Source organism: Cyanistes caeruleus, chromosome 29 (assembly GCF_971803275.1).
Source record: "Cyanistes caeruleus chromosome 29, bCyaCae1.hap1.1, whole genome shotgun sequence".
NCBI lineage: Eukaryota > Metazoa > Chordata > Aves > Passeriformes > Paridae > Cyanistes > Cyanistes caeruleus.
Window position 1 is genome coordinate 1,164,692 of NC_141729.1, and position 18,868 is coordinate 1,183,559.

Genomic DNA, 18,868 nt, shown 5'->3' on the forward strand with positions numbered 1-18,868 from the left:
CACCACAGAAATCATCAGCTCTGCAATTTTTTTGAAATATTTTACTATTAAAGCCTGAAATATATTCAGAGCACCAAATGACACCTCCACTAAATGTGCTTTTTCAGCCCCTAGCCAAGTTTAAAAATAAACTTTGCATCTGTTAGCATTCTATTTCTGCATAAAAGAGAGCAGAACAAATCCTTATAATTTTAAAGATAAAATACTCCACTGAAGATAATGCCACTGCACCACTGCTGGATAACTTCACAGCAGCCAAAGACTCCGTGTTGTAAACCCTTTTATGAGGCTTTAGTGCTTGGAAATGAAATTGTAAATGGGGAAGCGCAGATTGCTTTGATTTAGGGAATTGTTGCCATTAAAGAGTTTACAAAGAACCCGGTGCTGCGTCCCCGAGGTGTCGGGGGAAGAGCTCCCAACTCCTCATAAAAATCATTGATATTCCAGGGCTGCTGCTCAGTGCAGCAGGAAAAATCCTGAGCAGTCCTGGTGACCCAGGAGAGAGAGGCAGGGAAATTTCAGTTCTATTCCAATTAAAGGAAAAGGAAAAGTAAAAAACGCTTTATTTGTTGCACGTGGGTTACTGGAGTCCCCAGTCGCCGAAGCAGACTTCCCAAATCCCTGTGTTGATGGAATTATCCCTCTCAGTTTGCTCCCTGCCCTGTCCTGGACAGGTGGCAGAGGGACAAGGCAGGAAGGGACACTCAGAAGTGGAGATGTTCCTGGAGCAGGCTCTGATCCCTCAGCCCCCCCTGCCCGCTCTGGGACAGGAGCCAAGGCTTCCAGCAAACTGGAAATCGCTGCCTGCTGGGAAACTCCTGAGCCAGGCAAGAGAAATTCCTGCAGGATGCATTCAGGGACCCAAGTGCACCACAGGACCTCAGCGGATCTGCTCCTGAAGTTGTTTTCCAGGCTGTTTGTCAAGGGCTGCAGAGCTGACCTGAGAATTCATTTTCCATGGGGACAAAGCGGAGGGAGAAGCTCCACGGCAGGGCACGAGGAGAGGGCGAGAGAGACAACAGTGAGAGAAATGCCAACATGCAAGCCAGAAAGGCTCCAGAAAAATTAAAAACCCCAGCACAAAGGGGAGATTGCCTCGGTGAGAAAGCACAAACCCAGCAGCTTCCACCTTGCCAGGAGCAAACCCTGGGCAGGTGAGCAGGAAAACTCAGCCTTTCCCTGCTGGATCTCCTCACAAGGAGCAATCCTGGGATTTCAGCAGGCTGGGGGGAGCCCCTGCTCTCTGCACAGCCTCTGTCCCCCCCAGGGAGCCCCAATCCACAATTCCACCCTTGCTGGGCTCCACTGGAAGGAAATTCGGAACCCAGTTCAGGGCTGAGCCTTCCACAGAATTCCTGCCTGGAATGGTGCCCACCTTCCCAGGCCCAGGCTCCCACAGGAATTCCACTCCCACAGGAATTCCAGTCCCTTTCACAGCAGCACCTCGGGAACAGCTGCCCCAGGACCCGGAGAGAAAGGAATAAACTGGATTTATGGAACCAGCTCAGGATCTTGATCCCCCCCACAATTTTACAGACATCAGATCATCACAGGTGATAGCAGATGGACATTCCATGGTTCCCAGAAAGGTTTGGGCTCCACTGAACTGTTCTGGGTGAGGAGGGAGATCCAGAGCTGCCACAAACCATCAGCAGGAGCTGCTGGTGCTGGAGAGGGGATTGGGAACTCTCACCCCTCTCAGCCACAGTGCCCCTGCTCCTGCCACTTCTCCCCTGCACAAACCCAGGTACAGCAGGGAAAACAAAACCTGGGATTCCTCCAGAACTGTGGCAGGGGAATGAGATCTACCAGTGAAATCCATCTTCAGTGAAATCCACAAACCCTCCAGGAGGGACATTTCTGTCAGCAAATCCTTCCCTGGGATTCCTCTGGAATTCCTCCCTTATTTGAGCCGTTAATATTGGAGGTGCTTTGGTGCTTCAGAGGTGTAAAATCAAGGACTTTGTTTCCAGGCTTCTGGCAAAGCCTCCCTGCCAGAGCTGTCCCAGGGGTTCAGAGCAGGAGGAAATCTCAGTGCTCCAAGAAGGTTGTTATTTTTTTTTAATATCAGCATCCATTAACAGAGCTCTGAGACCTAAATATTGATTGACTTTTGACATATTATTGATGAAACCACTGTTTCATGCAATTTATTCCCACAGACATTATTCAACTTTAAATTAAGTTCAATGATTATTTCAATTATTTAAAATGGAATTATTAGTTAGATTACAATCCACGGCAATTTCAATTGTTATGAATAAATAACGAATTTAGAGGTCAACAAGTGTTTTAATTGGTTTCAATTTCTACGTGCCAAATATCCTCTCAGAGTAATGAGGAGAAAATGGATCCAGATCCAGAGGTGAATTTTCAGACCAGATGTTACCAGGGCAGCTTTTCACTGCTCTGATACTGCCCAGACCCAATTTCATCTTGAATTAAGTAATTGGCTCCTGGTACAGATAAAAGGGGCCTGGACAAGCACTCGATTTTCCTTTTAATCTTCTTTAAGGACAATAATTCGTTCTGCACTCAGAGCTGTGTTCATCCCCCTCGTTCCTCCCACAGCATCACTGCTTTGAATGGGAACACAGAGAGACAGAGAAAAAATAACAACAAACCCAAGAGTTCAAGGCCAGAGCAGCTGCAGGAATTGGGATTTTTCAGGGCTGGGCCCAGCCCTGAGCTCTGAAGGGTTCTGTTCCCTCCACCATCAATAATTCCTCAATAATTTTAACCTAAAAACCACCAGGGCTGGGGCTGTTTGCAGAGGTTTCTGTGCCTCAGCAAAGGGAGATTTTACAGCCCACGAGCACAAAACCCAACCCTGGCACAGCTTCTGTTGGTAACTCAAACACTCAGCCTGAAAATATCGCTGTAAATCACCAAATTCCCTGTTTCCTGAAGGTTTTAATGCCAGAGCTCCCCAAGAAGCTGACTGGATTCCTCAGGACACCTTCCAGGTTAAATAAAGAGCAAACCCCAGCACCGCCTGCGTTTGCCAGAGCTTGCAGGAACTCAGACCAGCACCCATAAAACATTTTAACTGAACACTAATTTAAACACAACCCTTGGCCCTCACAGCTCGCTGAAACAGTGCTGGAAAGGCAGATTTATCCCAGGTTCAGCTTTACCTGGGTCAGATCCATCCAGGCATAGCCCAGGGAAGCCTCGGGTCGCTGTTAAAGTTTTTAAAATCAGACCCAAACCTGCTGCTTCTCAGCCCAAAGCTTCAATGTTCCCTCTGTGTCCCCAAGCCAAAGGCACCCTGTAAAGTGGCCTTTTCTGCACTGATGAATTTTAGGGATTATCTGAAAACACCACTTGGAAAGGGGAGGGAAAAAGCCAGGAATGGGGGGGAAAGGGAGTTTAAGAAGCGAGGAAAGAGAAAGGGAATGGGAACTCAGGGCAGGAGCTGTGATGTTTCCATCCCTGGAATGTCCAGTGCCAAGGGCTGGAAGAGCACTTCAGTCAGAGCTGGACAGCAAAGAAAACACTTTGAAAATCAACCTGGCAGGAAAATCTCCAGTAGCAGAAAAATCAGAAAGAGCAAATATTCCTAAACAAGAGGCCTGAGGAGGCAGAGGGGGCAGAGAGGGAGATTCAGCCAAAATAGAAACCTGGAAAAGTCCCCTCAGCATTGGCTTCTGGAGAGTCACTGCTACCACATCAGAAAGGTCCTAAAAACATAAAAAACCTAAACCTAAAAGCATCCTAAACCCCCCAAAATGCCAGAAAACAGCAGCAAAGCACCAACTTTGACACAATCCTCTGGCAGAAACACAAATAAAGGGGAGAAGATAAAATTCCCAGTGGGTTTTCGCACCCCTCAGAGCAGTCCCTGGGCTGTCCCCGTGGGTTGGCACCATCCCACCCCGAGTCATGGAGATGGGGTTGCTGCCAACCCCAGAGCAATCGGGAGGTTTTTATTTCTAATTATTTAGAAATTAGAAATAACATTCTAATAAAAAAAATAAAATTCTGATTGTTTAGGAATTGTTTAGACAGGGCCCATCCTGAATGGCTTGTGGAGGGCTCTGAGCTCTGGAGCTGCCTCAGAGGGGTTTGGGCTCTGAAGGGTTTCAGAGCCCACCCTGTGGTGGCACTTTGTGACATTTGCGAGTGGCAGCAGTGCCAGAGGCAGGAGCAGCCGGGCACAGCGAGGAGGTGACGATTATGTCACGCCTAAACAGCCTGGGGCTTGTGCCAGCCCCGGGGAGGGGGCGCAGGGCAGAGGTCGTGCTTGATGAAATCCACTGACAGCAGTAATCCAGCGGAAAAAACCTCAATTCACATGCAATTAAATCACTCTTGAAAGGGAAAAATAAAGCCAGAAAAACCTCAATTCACATGCAATTAAATCAATCTTGAAAGGGAAAAAAAGAAACCCAGCAGGACAATGCTCTGTGAGCAAACTGCTCTGGAATTCTCTGCTCGCTCCTCTTCCCTCCCTGCCTGACCTGGAGCCCTCCCCAGGGGGAAAATCCTGTTTGTACCTCAGGGATCCAGCACTGAACACATCCCTGTCACCCCACGGGCCTGGCTGGACACTCAGGAGGAGCTCAGGCAGCAGCACCTCAGACATTCCCAAGGATTCCATTTAAACCACACCAAAAACCTCCCTGTGCTGCTCAGACCCTCTCTGTGTCCTGAGCAGCAGAGCCTTCAACCCACCCCAGATCCCTTTGATGGGATTTTTCCTGCCAGGTTATCCTGCTCCAGAGCCCTGCCAGGTTATCCTGCTCCAAAATCCCTCCAGGTTATCCTGCTCCAGAATCTCTCCAGGTTATCCTGCTCCAGAATCACTGCCAGGTTATCCTGCTCCAGAATCACTGCCAGGTTATCCTGCTCCAAAATCCCTCCAGGTTATCCTGCTCCAGAATCACTGACAGGTTATCCTGCTCCAGAATCCCTCCAGGTTATCCTGCTCCAAAATCCCTCCAGGTTATCCTGCTCCAGAATCTCTCCAGGTTATCCTGCTCCAGAATCCCTCCAGGTTATCCTGCTCCAGAATCCTGCCAGGTTATCCTGCTCCAGAATCTCTCCAGGTTATCCTGCTCCAGAGCCCTGCCAGGTTATCCTGCTCCAGAATCTCTCCAGGTTATCCTGCTCCAGAGCCCTGCCAGGTTATCCTGCTCCAAAATCCCTCCAGGTTATCCTGCTCCAGAATCCCTCCAGGTTATCCTGCTCCAGAATCCCTCCAGGTTATCCTGCTCCAGAATCTCTCCAGGTTATCCTGCTCCAGAATCCCTCCAGGTTATCCTGCTCCAGAGCCCTGCCAGGTTATCCTGCTCCAGAATCCCTGCCAGGTTATCCTGCTCCAGAATCCCTCCAGGTTATCCTGCTCCAGAATCCCTCCAGGTTATCCTGCTCCAGAATCCCGCCAGGTTATCCTGCCCCAGAGCCCTGCCAGGTTATCCTGCTCCAGAATCCCTGCCAGGTTATCCTGCTCCAGAATCCCTCCAGGTTATCCTGCTCCAGAATCACTGCCAGGTTATCCTGCTCCAGAATCCCTCCAGGTTATCCTGCTCCAGAATCCCTCCAGGTTATCCTGCTCCAGAATCCCTCCAGATTATCCTGCCCCAGAATCCTGCCAGGTTATCCTGCTCCAGAATCACTGCCAGGTTATCCTGCTCCAGAATCACTGCCAGGTTATCCTGCTCCAGAATCACTGCCAGGTTATCCTGCTCCACAACCCCTCCAGGTTATCCTGCTCCAGGATCTCTCCAGGTTATCCTGCTCCAGGATCTCTACCGGATTTGCTGCCAGCCCCAGGAGGGTTTTTGGGATCCTCTGAGGGAGCCACACTGAGGGCAGAGGGGGAAGTCACACCCCAGGCTCCTTTGCCCCGAATTTTCCCTCCTTCCTGAGGCTGTGGAATTCTTCTCCCAGACTCCTGGAATGTGAGCAGCAGTGTCCTGCTGGTTACAAACCCAGCCACTCTTACCCAGCTCACCCAGGACAGGAAACACCCAGTGCCCCCACATTCCTGAATCCCCTTTCAGCAGGGGAGGGTCCTGCAAACACACAGCTCCTGCAGCCAGGATGGGAAATCTGATCTCAGGGCTTTCCAGAGAGCTCTGGGAACAGGCGGATCCAGCAGGAACACGGCCTGGAATAGTCCAAATAAAGATTCCTGACGCTTTCCCCCCTCATTCCCACAGCTCCTGTCTCACAGCAAATCCACGCTGGAATTCAGAGCACAGCACTCGGGTGCTCTCCTCTGTCTGGGTGGGAAAGGAAGGGCTCTGCTCACCCCAAAGCTTTTGGGTTTTTGTTTTTCCACAAAAAGAGCACATGAAATTAAATTTCTGGGCTAATTAAAGAGAAGGTGATTGGCTTTAGGTCTCTGGGCAGTCCCTCCCAGCCTGGGGTGTGTTAATTGTCCACACTGAGAGCCCCAAACCCACCCTGCAGTCAATCCGCTGCTGATGGAAGGAACCTGCAGCACATTTGGGTTATTTATTTATTATTCTGAGGGTGTGTGAACAAAGAAAACCCCAAGCTCCAGCACCTCCAGGTGAAGCAGCACTATTGTACCAATTACCCAAAGCCTAATTAACCACAGAGGATTGCTGTGGGTGCAACATCCTGTAAACAAAAATCTGCTTTTCATCTGGCAAAGCCTCCTGGGGATAACCAAACTTCCAGTGCCAAGGTGTGACCTGTGCCTGCAGCAGGGGCAGGGAAGGGAGGAAAACAGGGATGGAAATCTCTGGGGAGAGAGGAAAACAGGGTAGAAATCTCTGGGAAAAGAGGAAAACAGGGATGGGAATCTCTGGGGAGACAGGAAAACAGGGTAGAAATCTCTGGGAAAAGAGGAAAACAGGGATAGAAATCTCTGGGAAAAGAGGAAAACAGGGATAGAAATCTCTGGGAAAAGAAGAAAACGGGGATAGGAATCTCTCGGAAGAGAGGAAAGCAGAGATAGGAATCCCTGGGAAAAGAGGAAAACAGGGATGTGAATTTCTGGGAAAAGAGGAAAACAGGGATGCAAATCTCAGGGAAAAGAAAACAGGGATAGGAATCTCTGGGAAGAGAGGAAAACAGGGATGGGAATCTCTGGGAAGAGAGGAAAACAGGGATGGGAATTTCTGGAAAGAGAGGAAAACAGGGATAGAAATCTCTGGGAAAAAAGGAAAACAGGGATAGGAACCTCTGCACGTTCAGCACTTCCACTGCAAACGGAGTGGGAAGAGTCCACGGCTCCATTTGTTGTGTTAATCCAGCAGTTTTAGATAAAATTCTGCTCAAATGCTCCCAAAAAGTCCCTTTTGTTCCCAGCTGAGCCCATGACATCAGCAGCTGCTCTCCAAGACTAATTGGTTCTCACCAAATCTATCACAGAACAGCCTCTGACATCCTCAGCCCAAACTTCAGCAGGATTTAAAAACTGAGTAAATAGGTCTGAGGAGTCACATGCTGCAGCTGTAATTGAGGAGAGGCTATTTTTGTGCTTTAATTTTAATGCAATTTAAGATAATAAACTCACACTGGTTCCTTTGAGATGCTCTGCACTGTCCCAGCCCCTCGGTCTGCAGGAGAAGGCAGGGAGGCTGTGCCAAGGTTTGATTATTTAAAAATCCTTCTCATGGAGGGTTTGATCCATTTTACCTTCCTCAGCACAGATGAAGTTATTGGGAAATTAATGAAAATTGTCTGCAGGGTGGTAGATTTTTATTCCTGTGTGCCTGCAAATGTGGTTCTCACCCCTGGGAGCATGGAAGGAAATCTCTGCTGAGGCTCCAGCAGCAGAATCGGGGCTGGGGCAATTTTCCCTGCCGGGATTTCCCTGGATTTTGGGGCTTTGTGAAGCAGAATCCCCTCGGAGCAATCACTGCAAACACAGAAATACCCTCGGCTGTTGGGGGAAAGACAAAGGGAGCTGTGAGCACCAACATCCCCCAGCTTTGCAGGAGGTGTGAAGGGATTGGTTATTGCGAAAAGGAGGAAAATCCTTCTGCTCATCCTCTGACTTTCTTCCCTATTTCAGCCATGGGAACGTTCACCAATCAAAACTGATTTTATTTTGTTTTATACCAAGTGACAGCCACTTCCAGATGTTTGCTGATTAAGAAATAATTCGAAAAATAAATAAATAAAATATTTGAAAAACTTTTTTTTTAAAAAAATAAAAATATATAAAAATAATTAATAAAAAGCTGAAATAAACTCTCATTCCAACAATCTGGGATTGCAGCACTTCTCACGCCCTGCCCCCTGTGAATGCCCCCAAAAGGATCAGGAGGTGTTTTATCCCCAACACTCCAAGCCAGAGCTGCTGTCCAGGAGGGAAAATGAGTTCAATAATCACATTTTTGGGGGTTATAAGCTTTTTTTTTTCTCCTCGTCTCCCAAACACCGAAATCCTTTCCCAAAAGTTGGAGTGAGGAGCAGAGGCTCAATGAGCACAGGAAAATGGGGATTGGGAATTGAACTGGTGCTCCTGGATGGGGAATTGAGCCTTTCCCCAGCAGCCACCTCCAATTTTCCACCTTTTATTCCATCCTCTCCCCACCTCTGGCTGCCTCCCGGAGGAGCTCAGCCCTAAATCCAGCTGTTTTCAGGCAGGATGAACTCCCTGAGCTCCCAGGGCATTTCTCAGCCCAGCCCAGATGTGCTGATAATGCCATTAAACATTGCCAAGGCAAGACTGGAGGGCTCAAGGCTCCAAAGAAATTGCTTTTCATCCCTTTCTGAGAAGCCAGGGAAGACCAAGAATATTCCCCGAGGTTCCCTTTCCAAGCTCAGGCACAGACAGGGTTTTGGTGCTCCTGAAAATGGGAATTGGGGTGCTCAGAGCTGCTCCAGCTGTGGGGTTTGATCTGCCAGGGCCAGGCTGCCAGAGAAATGTCTGATAGCGACAGAGCCCTGGGTGAACGGCACCGGCTCCCCTCGCCTCCAGGTGTGGAATTAACCCTGGCAAAATATGATTTATGTCAGACTCTCTGGGGCTGAGAGGAGTCAAAACAGAACGAAAAACACGCTGGGTCTGTTTACTAAAAAACCCCGATAATTCCGAGCAGTTTCCGCGTCATTGTACAGAGGAGAAAAAGCCTTTACAGAATAATCGCGTCTTAAAGAGGCCTCACAACAATAATCCTCCCAAATCCTGCTCCCTTTCCTCCCAAAATCCTCCCTCAGAGGTGTCTGAGTGCTCGGGAAGCCTCGCCAGGAGCAAGATCCCAAGTTCCCGCGGTTCAGGAGCGCTGGTGGAGGCCGCGTTTACCTGGCACTGCTCAAATCCGAAGTTGGAATTTCCTGCCCCAGCAGCGGCTCTGGCACTGCAGAACAAGCACAGAACTGTGCAAAAGTCAGGCTAAAAGCCATCAGTGATGAACTGGGGTGAGTTCATTCTTATTTTCTTGTGTCGCTGGTGAAAACCAAACTTTTTTGGATGCATCGCATGAAGAATTGCTGGAATATCCACAAAATTCCCCTCTGGCTCCAACTCGCTGCCTTTTCCAAACTCAGACCCAGCCTAATCCCAGAGGCAAGGGAAGGGCATCTGCCACCCAATCCAGGGCAAAAACCACCCCAAGGCGGAGAGAAGCTCAGCTACAAATCACAAAACCTTTCCACCTGGAGGCTCTTGGGCATCAACCACGTTCTGTTTGGAAGATCAGAAATTTGGGGCTCGGGGATGCTCCAGGGTGGTGAAATGAACCCTCCAGGGGCTGAAATGACCCTCCATGGTGTTGAAATGAACCCTCCAGGGTATTGAACATGAACCCTCCAGGGGGCTGAAATGAACCCTCCAGGGGGCTGAAATGAACCCTCCAGGGGGCTGAATATGAACCCTTCAGGGGCTGAAATGAACCCCCCAGGGGCTCAAATGAACCCTCCAGGGGCTCAAATGAACCCTCCAGGGTATTGAACATGAACCCTCCAGGGGACTGAAATGAACCTTCCAGGGGCTGAAATGAACCCTCCAGGGGCTGAAATGAGCCCTCCAGGGGGCTGAACATGACACGGCGCAGGAGCTCATGGAGACTTGAGGAAGTCTTGAGGAAGTCTTGGTTAAATCAGGAAAACCCGATCAGGTTCAATCAGGGAATGATGCTGAGGGGTTTTCAGTGCTTGCATTGGGTGTGGAACTCATGGCCAGAGGAAAAGAGAGGCCAAACATCGCAGCCGCTGCCCCCAGTGGGAGCTCGCTTCAGAATCACCCTTTAGATTACTGCACCAGCATTGACCAAAACATTTCTGATCTAAAAATGGCAGCAAAGCTCCCCTGGCTCGTTGTGATCTCCTCACAAACCGTGGGTTGTGATTGTTAAATGTTGTTTTTCCCACGTCCCTGCACTCCCCTTTGTCAGGGACCCTTTTCCCCTGCCGGAGGTGCCCTCTGAGGAGAGGAGGCTGCTGAGGCCTTCCTGTGCCAGAGGGGCCCTGTCCCTCCTCATCCCCTGCGATTCCTCAGCTGGGGGAGGACCTGAGGGGCTCCGTGGCCGTAAATCCAAGCCCTGCAGCCCTGGCTGGGCTCAGGCACTGCCTTCCCAGGGATTTCCAGCATCCTGCTGGGCCAGGAGAGCTCTGGAGGGGCTCTCTGGGTGTCCCCATGGCCCAGGAGGGGCTCCCCAGGTGTCCCCATGGCCCAGGAGGGGCTCTCTGGGTGTCCCCAGAGCCCAGGAGGGGCTCCCCGGGTGTCCCCAGGGCCCAGGAGGGGCTCTCTGGGTGTCCCCATGGCCCAGGAGGGGCTCTCTGGGTGTCCCCATCGCCCAGGAGGGGCTCCCTGGGTGTCTCCATCACCAGGAGGGGCTCTCTGGGTGTCCCCATCACCCAGGAGGGGCTCTCTGGGTGTCCCCAGGGCCCAGGAGGGGTGGGGAGCTGGGGAATGCTGTGGGAATAGGGCTGGAGCATCACCCAGCACCACCAGCACGGAATCACAGTGCCAAGACACAGCTCCAGGCTCCCCTGGCCCTCAGGTGTCGCTTCTCCCACACCTGGGTGAGGCTCAGCCCCACCTCGAGCCAGCTCAGGGCACAGAATTCCCTTTTTTGGTTAAATCCAAGCTCGTTCCTGCTCATTTGGAGTGGAGTCAAAGCCAGCGCTTCCCTTTCTGCCTCAGCAGGCAAGAGACCCCCAGGGCTGCCACCTGTGCCCAGTGCAGAGCCAGGGCTGGGCTGGCACAGAAATGTCCCTCTGTCCCTGCCACTGCCCCCAAGAGCAGCACCAGGAGCAGGGAAACATCAGAAATGTCCCCAAAACAACAGGAACAACTCCTGTCCTGGTGGGGCTCCTTCCTGCCCAGCCAGCAGGGAAAACATCCATGGATCCCTCTCTTTTTGGATCCCCTAAAAGCATTTTGTCCCTCTGACAAAGCATTTCAAGCACAGATCTTGTACAGGCTTGAAAAGAAAGCAGCCCCAAACCTGCTCTGTGCGAGCTGTGGGAATTCTGTGGGGTTGGAAAGAAAGAAAGGGTCAAAAATATAACTCAAATATACCAAAATAACCCAAAATATTGCCCAAGTCCTGTTTCCTGGGAGCAGCTGTTGTGCTTCCCCTGCTCTGGAGGATTTCCAGGCTGGGGAGGGGGAGCCCACAGGACCATGCAGGACAGGCAGAAATTCCTGTTGTGTTTCCTTAAGACATCAAATAAAGTTATATTTAACAAGCCAAACACCTCACTGTCCTCTCCCAGAGCCAAAGATGTGACAACTCCCAACCAAAATTATCCCAAAAGTTTATCCCGAACTTCAGGGCCTTCTCCTTAGGCTGGGGCACATCGATGGGAATTCTGCCTCTCATCCCAAAATCTTACCCCAGCCTTCAGGGAGGAACTCTCTGGCTGCCGCCCTGGGGCTGTGGGGATGGTGCACACCTGCAATTTCACTTTCCTGCCTGGAAAACCCCATTTATTTGTCGCTGTTCCTCCTCAAAGCAGAACCCTGAAAATATTCCACATTTTATTGGAGTTCCCTGCTGCTCCTCCTGCCTCCTCAATCCCCCAGGAAAACTCCCCCGTGGAGAAATTCCAGCCCTGATGAGATTCCCAAGGGAAGGGCTGTGAACCTGATGGAGCTGAATGGACTTGGGGCATCAGGGTTTCACTGAGTTCTGTCTTTTTTAAATGTAAAAAAGTAAACAGGAAAGAAAAAAAAAAGTCAAAAATATCCACAGCAGCCAGCAAAAGATAATAAAATAAAAATAAATATAAATATAAAATAAATATAAATATAAAATAAATATAAATATAAAATAAATATAAAATAAGTATAAAATAAAATAAATATAAAATAAAATAATTAGGGATGATGATGTGGAAGTGCAATTAAGTGTAATTCCCTGCATGGAAATTCCTAGAAGTATTTGGCACTAAGCAATATTGGGCTGGACTTAATAAAATCTCTTTATTAAGAACATTTCTGAGTGGTTCAAAAGGCCACAAAGGGTGGGTGGGGAGGGGAAGGTGATGGAAACCTCCCTCACCTTTGGGCAGGTAAATTCTGGGTGCTCAGGCTCCCCTGAACCCTTTCCCGCTCCAAAATGTGATTTATTGCCACAAAAGCTCCCCCCTCCCCAGCACTCCTGCCCTGAGCCACGGCCACGTGGCACGGCCAGACCATTAAAAAATATAAATAGAAAATGAAGCATTTTTGTGTTTGAGGCAGATGAATGTGGCCATCTGCTCCAGCAGCTTCCCAAAGCCTCTGAAACAGCAGCCTCTGGTGTCAACATTCTGCTCCTTCCCTCAGACTCCACCTTCAACCAGAAGCAGGGCTAAAAATACAGAAAAGCCACAGCCAGCGGCCCCCAGGCCTCCTTTGCTCTGTGATTTTCCATCTTAGCATAAATCACGTTATTTGTGTTTGGAACACCCCCGGCACGTTAAAGCACAAAGATCAGTGCTCTAAACCAGACCAAACTGCTCTAAACCAGACCAAACCGCTCCAAACCAGACCAAACCTCTCTAAACCAGACCAAACCTCTCTAAACCAGACCAAACCTCTCTAAACCAGACCAAACCTCTCTAAATCAGACCAAACCGTTCCAAACCAGACCAAACCGCTCCAAACCAGACCAAACCGCTCCAAACAACTCTAAGCCAGACCAAACAACTCTAAACCAGACCAAACCGCTCTAAACCAGACCAAACCGCTCTAAGCCAGACCAAACCGCTCCAAGCCAGACCAAACCGCTCCAAGCCAGACCAAACCGCTCCAAGCCAGACCAAACCGCTCCAAGCCAGACCAAACCAGACCAAACCGCTCCAAACCAGACCAAACAACTCTAAACCAGACCAAACCGCTCCAAGCCAGACCAAACCTCTCCAAGCCAGACCAAACCGCTCCAAGCCAGACCAAACCGCTCTAAGCCAGACCAAACCGCTCTAAGCCAGACCAAACCGCTCTAAGCCAGACCAAACCGCTCTAAGCCAGACCAAACCGCTCTAAGCCAGACCAAACCGCCCTAAGCCAGACCAAACCGCTCCAAACCAGAACAAACTGGAGCGTGTTCGTGTCCAAAGTCAGGCTTTGCCACTTTCTCTCTGAATTCTCTCCCAAATTCTGTTACAGCACAAACCTGGCAATAAATGCAGGAAAAAATACAGGACTAAAAAAACCCAATGAACAAAATAATTCCAACCCACGCACTCCTGCACGGCCAGATTTGCCATCCTGCACTTCAGAGTCCCAAATTCCCCATGGTTTGGAGAAAACAACCCTGGGTGTCCCAACTTATAAAGGACAGCAAAGCTGGGTCATCCTGGAGAGACGGGAAACGGACCCCGAGCAACTCCCAAACCCCCAAGGGAAAGAGTTTATTCATTTCCCGGGAAGTTGCAAATTAAATAATGTAAATATTGACGGAGGAGCCCACACGAGGCACTGCAGGGGAGTGGGAGGACGGCTCGGAGCAGAGCGTGTGGTTGTTATTTTAATGAACACTTGGTCCTAACGAGATCAAAATACAGAATTGTCTGCGTGGAGCGACTCGAGCGGAGCCGGGAGAGGATCCAACAGCAGCCAGGTCCTGCCTGGGTTGGTGCTCACCCCTTTGTGCCGAGCCCAGGGCTGGGTTATTGATGACACTTGGAGAGCAGATAAATCAATACAGGGACACCCCAGCTGGGGCTGGAGCAGCAGAAATGTCCCACCCGGAGCTGCTGAACGTCCCCAAACACCCCAGACCTGCCCCTGGAGCAGAACCGGGCACAGCCAAGCAGCAGCAGCCCCCAAAGCGGCCCTGGCGCTCCTGCACTGCAGAATCCTCAGGCGCACAATGGAATCCCAGCCCCGCTAGGATGAAGTCATTTACATCTAATTTACATCATTAAATGCAAGACAAAAGGGCCAACCTGGGCACAGCTCGCACCTCCAGGCTCATTTCCACAGCAGCAGAAGTTGCTGTTTTTACCCGAAGCCAGCGTTTTTCCTCTGGTTTGTCCTGCTGGGCAGCGCCGCTGTAAACACGCGGCTCTCCGGTGAGCAGAGCGAAAAAAACCAATTCAAAACTCCAGAAAGAGACACGAACGCTCAGAGATCTCGGCTCCCACAGCTCCCTGCCCACAGAGCCACCCCGTTCCTTTGGGTGGCTTCATTTCATCGTCACAAAGCCAGGGAGAGCAGGAAAATCCCCAAACAATGCTCATTTAGCACCAAATCCACTCGGATCTCTGAGCACCGTGTGAGACACAGCTCCAGGCTGCGGGATCAGGATGCGGCACAGAATTAATGCTCATGTTCACAGACATCTTTATTCAGAGATGTGCGACTCAAAATTAGTTTGGAGGCAGCAGTGAGATAATAAATATTAGTGACTCTCTGCTCCAATTACCAGTCTGTCTGGGCAATTTTTTCCTGTAAAAACAAAAGCCCAGAGCTATCCATGTATTTTCATTCCAACAGATTTCAAATGCCATGCCAGGGGTTTCTACAACCATTCCATTTGTCTTTAATCCCCGCTCAGAACAGAAACCCGAGCACAATCTGTCTCTGAGGCAGATTTGAGACAACTTCATAAACTAAAACCTCACAGCTCCGGGCTTGTTGCTGAGCTTTAACTGCTTCAGCCGGAGCTGCCAGTGAGCACCAGGCAGCACCGCCACCAACCTGCCCCAAAATCACGGCTCTGCCTCACAACCGTGCCCAAAACTCTGCCCCAGCCCACAATGTGAAACGTCCAGCCCGGCCAGTGTTAATTAAAGAGCTGGAATTTGTTACTCGGCAGCAACAGAAGCATCCTCCAGCCCCGTGGTCTGAAATTCCAGATCCTGGCCGCTCTTCCCCCGGAGCAGGAGCTGCCAGAGGTTCCCAGGTGGGCGGCACAGAAGGCATCGAGCACCCCCATCACTGATTCAGGCACAGGTTTCCCTGTGCAGGCACCGATGATTCTCGATCAAAGTATAATAAAAAATAGGAAATGTTATTTTCCATTCTACCCTCGTCATTTATTTCACTGCTCTATAAACTGGTGGGCTTCTGTGGACTGGTTGGGGTTTTTTCTCTCCCCCAAAACACCCCCAAAAGGGCACATTTTGTCTGTTACACAAAATCCCCTCGGCTTTGCCTCTGCTGGAGCTGTAATTCACGGAGGGTGAGGTGGCCAGGGAGGCTCCAGCACCTGTGGCGAGCTGGCACGAGCCCGTGGCGACCTGAGGCTGGTTCCCCCTACAGAGAGCGGAGCCCATCAATTGCATCCAAGGGAAAATGGAAGCGCAGACACGGCGGGTGAAGGCAGAGCTCCTCTGGGTGCGGAGCCAGCGAGAGGAATCTGTGAGGAGCCGCAAAGTCCGACTGCTCCGTGTGCAGGAAGGAGCGTTCGTGATGAGCACCGCAGAGCCCGAGCACGGAGCCGCCTCCCGCAGCAGCCACCGCTCCGCACATCCCCGCACTGCCAGCCCCGCCGAGGCTGCGGGACACCGGCCGGTGAGGGCTGGTGACATCCCCCGGCTGGGTGCCCTGAAGGGCTGAGTGCCCTCCGGTGATTTACCGGGGAAAAGTTAAATAAAATTACAGAAAAAAGGACTCAGAGCATCTCCAGCGCCCGCCTCGCGCACGGAAAACGGATCCGGCAGCGTGTGCGCGGCAGCCGGAGGCACCCAGGGGATGAGCCCGTGCTGCCCGCGGGGTCCCTGAGCCTCCCGGAGCCCGTCCCGGGACAGCCCGAGCAGGGTCCGGGCCCAGAGGCAGAGCCAGCCCCGGTTCCGAGCCCCGCGGGACGCCCGCGGCTGCTGCGGCTGCTGCACAGCGCGGAGCGCTCCGTGCCCGGAGCGCAGCTGGGGATGCTGCGCTGCAGGGAGAGGAACCGGGACCGCCGCCGGGACCAGCCCGGGACCACCGGCAGGAGCAACCCGGGACCAGCCCGGGACCACCGGCAGGAGCAACCCGGGACAATCCCGGGACCCCGCAGAGCAGCCCGGCGCCGCCGCCTCCGGTCCCCACGGCGGTGCGGGTGATGCTCCGGGAGATGGGATGGGATGCGGGTGATACTCCGGGAGATGGGATGCGGGTGATGCTCCGGGAGATGGGATGGGATGCGGGTGATGCTCCGGGAGATGGGATGCGGGTGATGCTCCGGGAGATGGGATGGGATGCGGGTGATGCTCCGGGAGATGGGATGCGGGTGATGCTCCGGGAGATGGGATGCGGGTGATGCTCCGGGAGATGGGATGCGGGTGCTTCCCCCTCCGCTTGGATAGCGGATGTTTTTCCCGGCGCTGGGATAGCGGATGTTTTTCCCAGCTCCGGGATGCGGCTGTTTCTCGCGGCGGGTCCCCGCCATCTCCCCGCTCCGCCACCCTCGGCGCTCCCCCCGCCCCGGAGCAACCGGTGGGACCCCCTCGCCCCACACTCGCCCTGGGGAGGGCAGAACGAGCCCCGCTTACCTCGCAGCGCGGCCGTCCAGCTGCACAGCCCCAGCAGCAGCAGCAGCCGCCGGTGCAGGCGCGGGGCTCCTCCGCCCATGCTGAGCCCGCAGCGCCGGGGATGGAGCCGGGGATGGAGCCGGGGATGCGGAGCCGGGGATGGAGCCGGGGATGCGGAGCCGGGGATGCGGAGCCGGGGATGGAGCCGGGGATGCGGAGCCGGGGATGCGGAGCCGAACTCCAGCCAGAGAATTCGCCGGGGTTTTTGGGGGGCTTTCCCCGCTCCTCTCGCCCGCGCTGCGGGGCTCCCGGGGATGCGGCTCCCGGGGCCGCGGTGCGGGCTCCGCTCCCCGCTCCGGCCGCCGCCGACTCCGGGGCCGCGGCGCGCGCCCGCATCACTAATGAGCCGCCCCTCCCCCCGCAGCCAATTAGGGGCGCGCGGGGCGGGTCCTGCCGGCGGCGCGCGCGCAGGTGGGGGGGGGGGGATGGGGACACGCGAGACCCCCCCCCCCCCAAAGTGCGGCGGGGGAGGGGCAGCCAGGTGAGCTGGGACACGCCCAGGTGAGCTGGGGATCTCACAGGTGCGGGTGGGGTGGGGTCACACCCAGGTGAGTGGGATGGGGACACGCCCAGGTGAGTGGGACACACCCAGGTGAGTGGGATGGGGACACTCCCAGGTGAGTGGGATGGGGACACGCCCAGGTGAGTGGGACACGCCCAGGTGAGTGGGATGGGGACACGCCCAGGTGAGTGGGATGGGGACACTCACAGGTGAGTGGGACACACCCAGGTGAATGGGATGGGGACACTCCCAGGTGAGTGGGACACGCCCAGGTGAGTGGGATGGGGACACTCCCAGGTGAGTGGGACACGCCCAGGTGAGTGGGATGGGGACACACCCAGATGAGTGGGACACACCCAGGTGAATGGGATGGGGACACTCCCAGGTGAGTGAGACACGCCCAGGTGAGTGGGATGGGGACACACCCAGATGAGTGGGACACACCCAGGTGAGTGGGATGGGGACACTCCCAGGTGAGTGGGACACACCCAGGTGAGTGGGATGGGGACACGCCTAGGGCCAGCCCCGCCCTGTCCCCATCGGAGGTGCGGGATCCCCTCCCCGCCCCGGGAGAGCCGCTGGAAGCAGCCCCTGCCGTCCCAGGCTGTGACACCCGGGCGCGGCCCCACACCCTCCCTGCCCGTCTCCACTCTCCCCCCATCACTCTACCCTTTAAACTCGCACATTTGGGCCCAAACCCCCAAAAAGCGCATTCCTGTGACCAGGAACAGGATGAAAAGCCCCCCAAGCCCACCCGCCCCGTTCTGGGCTGTTGTTATCAATATTGCAGGGGGCTGTGATCTAAAATTCCGTTTCTTGCCAGCAGCAGCAGCAGTTTCCCTTCCCCAGCTAATTACACATCAATATTTTTATCCCACGCCTGATCAGGACGCACCACAAGGGTCCAAGGCCAAAAACTCCTGGCTCTGCCCGAGTGGAACCACGGCTGCTCTGCCCTGGATAAATCCGATCAGGGAGAGGATGGGAAGCAAAGGCAGCACCTGAAGGGAAGGGCAGGGCTGGAGGAGGAATCGTGGTCATAACGAGCAGCAGCTCTGCCAGGCTCTGTCCTTGGATGCAGGATTTGGGGGACTGGTGGTGTTTTCTTTGCAGTGGGCAGAGGGAAGGGAAAAGCCACGGTGAATCGTGTGTGTCAGAGCTGTGTGGAACACAAACCCCGCTGTAATGGGGCAGGAGAAGGCACAGAATGAGATTTGATGCTCAGGAGTGGAGATTCCCACGGCACAGGGCAGGAACAGCAGGGCCGTGTTTGTATCGCGGTGCCCACACGGAATTCTGGCTGTGGGAGGGGAGCACGGCAGGATTCCAGCAAAGACACTGCAATTGTGTGTCCATTCCCCTTTCTCTGGGAAATGAACTCCATTTCCACTGGGGCCCAGAGCAGAGTTCAGGGCTCATCCCCCTTCTGGAAATCAACTCCATTTCCGCCCCTCTTCTGGAAATCAACTCCATTTCCATTCCCCTTCTGGA

At 53.0% G+C, this 18,868-nt stretch overlaps 1 protein-coding gene across 4 annotated transcripts in view; it reads right to left on the reverse strand.

Annotated features, from left to right (window-relative positions):
* UNC5D (unc-5 netrin receptor D) overlaps positions 1-17,179 on the reverse strand; it is a 90,845-nt gene extending 73,666 nt beyond the window's left edge. For all 4 annotated transcript variants that reach the window (XM_086865530.1, XM_086865528.1, XM_086865529.1 and 1 more), the window contains exon 1: positions 16,837-17,179. In XM_086865530.1, coding sequence (XP_086721656.1) covers positions 16,837-16,915 — 79 coding nt within the window. In that variant the 5' untranslated portion in view covers positions 16,916-17,179. The remainder of the gene's footprint in view (positions 1-16,836) is intronic.
* Positions 17,180-18,868: the final 1,689 nt, after the last annotated feature.